Consider the following 2,782-nt stretch of genomic DNA (forward strand, 5'->3'; position numbering starts at 1 on the left):
CTTGTTTCTAAGGTTATGTTTCAATATTCTATAAGTGCTAATTCCAAAGAAGTCACCACCCACAAACTTCAAGGGTAACAACAAAACGTGGTCAGACACCCACAAAATGTATAAAGAGAAAAATTATTGAAGTGTTGCATAAACTTGCAAATGAATTTTTATCATTAAACTAGTTTTCAAAACATGCTTTTATTTTTTATACCATTTCCTTTTTCATACATGCTCATGCAGACTAAGAATGAAATATTGAAATACGAACTGCATAAACAGTGTGGCACTGGAAAGGTTTTCCAAAGAGTGACTGTTTAGTCCACTTCATCAATACTAGACCTTGGCTCCTCTGAGCTTTGGGCAGCGTGGTGGCCAGATCCTACTGAGAAGCAAAGCTTGATAACACTCAGGTTGAAGACTCTTTCAAGCTCTTTCTGCTTATGCTCATACTCGTTGACGTCAGCCATTTGGTTGCCCTCAAGCCATTTCAGCACTTCCTGGCACTCCTCAAGAATGTCCCTTTTAGCTTCTCCTCTCAACTTGATTCTCGGAGTATTCTTTTCCACGGTTTGTATGAGATCGAAAATGTAGGCTTCTAAAGTATTTCTGGCAGCCACCCTGTCTCTGATGATTTCATCTTCTAATCTATATTTTTTTGCTTCCTCAACCATCTGGTCAATGTCATCTTTACTGAGATGGCCATTGTCATTATTAATGGTGATGTTATTTTTCCTGCCACTATTTTGGTCTGTAGCCGTTACGTGGAGAATGCCATTGGTGTCTATGTCGAAGGTTACCTGAATTTTGGGGATGCCACGGTAAGCTGGAGAGATCCCAGTAAGTTTGAAATTGCCCAACAATTTATTACTTTTAGCTAAAGCCCTTTCTCCCTCATACACTTTCATCGTGACACAGGTCTGGTTGTCAAAGTAAGTTGTGAACATCTCAGTTTGAATTGTAGGAATAGTGGTGTTTCTCTTGATCACGGGTGTCATAAGACCCCCTGCTGTTTCTATGCCCAGAGAGAGAGGGGTAACATCCAGGAGAAGGAGATCTTGCAAATTCTCTGATTTTTCACCCATGAGAATAGCTGCTTCCACAGCTGCCCCATATGCTATGGCCTCATCAGGGTTGATGGTCTTGTTGAGCTGCTTTCCATTGAAGAAATCCTTGAGCAACTTCTGAATCTTTGGGATACGAGTTGACCCACCCACCAGCACGATTTCATGAATCTGGCTCTTGTTCAGCTTGGCATCCTTCAAAGCCTTCTCTACTAGCTTCAGAGTTCCACGGAAAAGGTCAGCATTGAGCTCCTCAAAGCGGGCACGGGAGATGAAAGTGTAGAAATCTATACCCTCATAGAATGAATCGATTTCAATGCTGGCGTAAGAGGAGAAGCTCAAGATGCGCTTTGCCTTCTCGCAGGCGGTTCTGAGGCGGCGCACTGCCCTCTTGTCTGAGGTTATATCCTTTTTATGTTTGTGTTTGAATTCTTTAATCAGGTGATTTACCATACGGTCGTCGAAATCTTCCCCACCCAAGTGGGTGTCACCAGCTGTGGCTTTTACTTCAAAGATCGCTTCCTGGATGCTTAGGATGGAAACGTCGAAGGTGCCACCACCCAAGTCAAAGATAAGTACGTTCTTCTCATGTTTTAAGATTCTTTTTTTGTCCAAGCCATAGGCTATGGCTGCGGCAGTGGGCTCATTCATGATTCTCAGGACGTTAAGACCAGTTATGGTCCCCGCATCCTTGGTGGCCTGACGCTGGGCATCATTAAAGTAAGCTGGGACAGTAATCACTGCATTTTCTACTTTTTTCCCTAAATAGGCCTCCGCAAACTCCTTCATCTTGCTTAGAACCATAGAAGAGATTTCCTCTGGGAAAAAAGTCTTATTTTCACCTTTATATTGTACCATGACTTTGGGCTTCCCCTTTTCACAAATCACTTGGAAAGGCCAATGCATCATATCTGACTGAACTGTGTCATCATGAAACTTGCGCCCAATCAGCCTCTTGGTATTAAAGATGGTGTTGGTGGGGTTCATGGCCTCTTGGTTCTTGGCAGCCTCCCCAATGAGGCGTTCACTTCCCTTGAAAGCTACATAACTTGGAGTGGTACGGTTGCCTTGGAAATTGGCAATGATCTCTATTCTTCCATGCTGGAAGACACCCACACAGGAGTAGGTGGTACCCAGATCAATGCCAATGGCAGGACTTCCAGCAGCCATCTTGACCGAGAGAAAGCAAAAGGAAAAAAAAAAAGACAGACAAAAGGTAAGGAGAAGTCAGTGTCAACAGTTACCTCTCCCAATTAGCCTCCACATGTGACCCATATCCTCTGTTTTCTCCACCACCCTTTCACTGTATTTCGGTTCCTATGCAGGTCAAACTCAAGTAAATGAATTCAGCTTTCCCAGTCATTCAGGTGGCGATGCGTTCCATTGTGTGCCATTGTGTGCGGACCTTCATTACATTTGGTAATACATCGCTGACTACCGGGTGATCCCCCCAATTTCTGAGAATGGTATCATGCCATCATGACAACCAAGAAGGCTTCAAAACCCTTCAGATCATGTGCAGCTTCTCTCTTGCCCACATTCAGTTTGTCCCCGGGCCCAGTCTATTTTTCCCTTTTAATGTCCATTCATGACTTTTCCTCTTTAATGGCCATTGCTTGTGTCCTTTCCCACTGCCATACTCTAGTTCAGAGTCCTATTACCTCATGTCCAGATTATCATAGCACTCTTGTGACTAGCATTTCTCTGTTCTCAGTTGTCATGCTCTATTC

The 2,782-nt window shown here is 43.6% G+C and overlaps 1 protein-coding gene across 1 annotated transcript; it reads right to left on the reverse strand.

Annotated features, from left to right (window-relative positions):
* Positions 1-228: 228 nt before the first annotated feature.
* On the reverse strand, positions 229-2,222 carry LOC101419752 (heat shock-related 70 kDa protein 2-like). The gene has a single exon (XM_004472403.2). The coding sequence runs from the start codon at positions 2,220-2,222 to the stop codon at positions 306-308; it is 1,917 nt and encodes a 638-aa protein (XP_004472460.1). The 3' UTR covers positions 229-305.
* Positions 2,223-2,782: the final 560 nt, after the last annotated feature.

The sequence above is a fragment of the Dasypus novemcinctus genome, chromosome X (genome assembly GCF_030445035.2).
Source record: "Dasypus novemcinctus isolate mDasNov1 chromosome X, mDasNov1.1.hap2, whole genome shotgun sequence".
NCBI classification, from domain to species: Eukaryota; Metazoa; Chordata; class Mammalia; order Cingulata; family Dasypodidae; genus Dasypus; species Dasypus novemcinctus.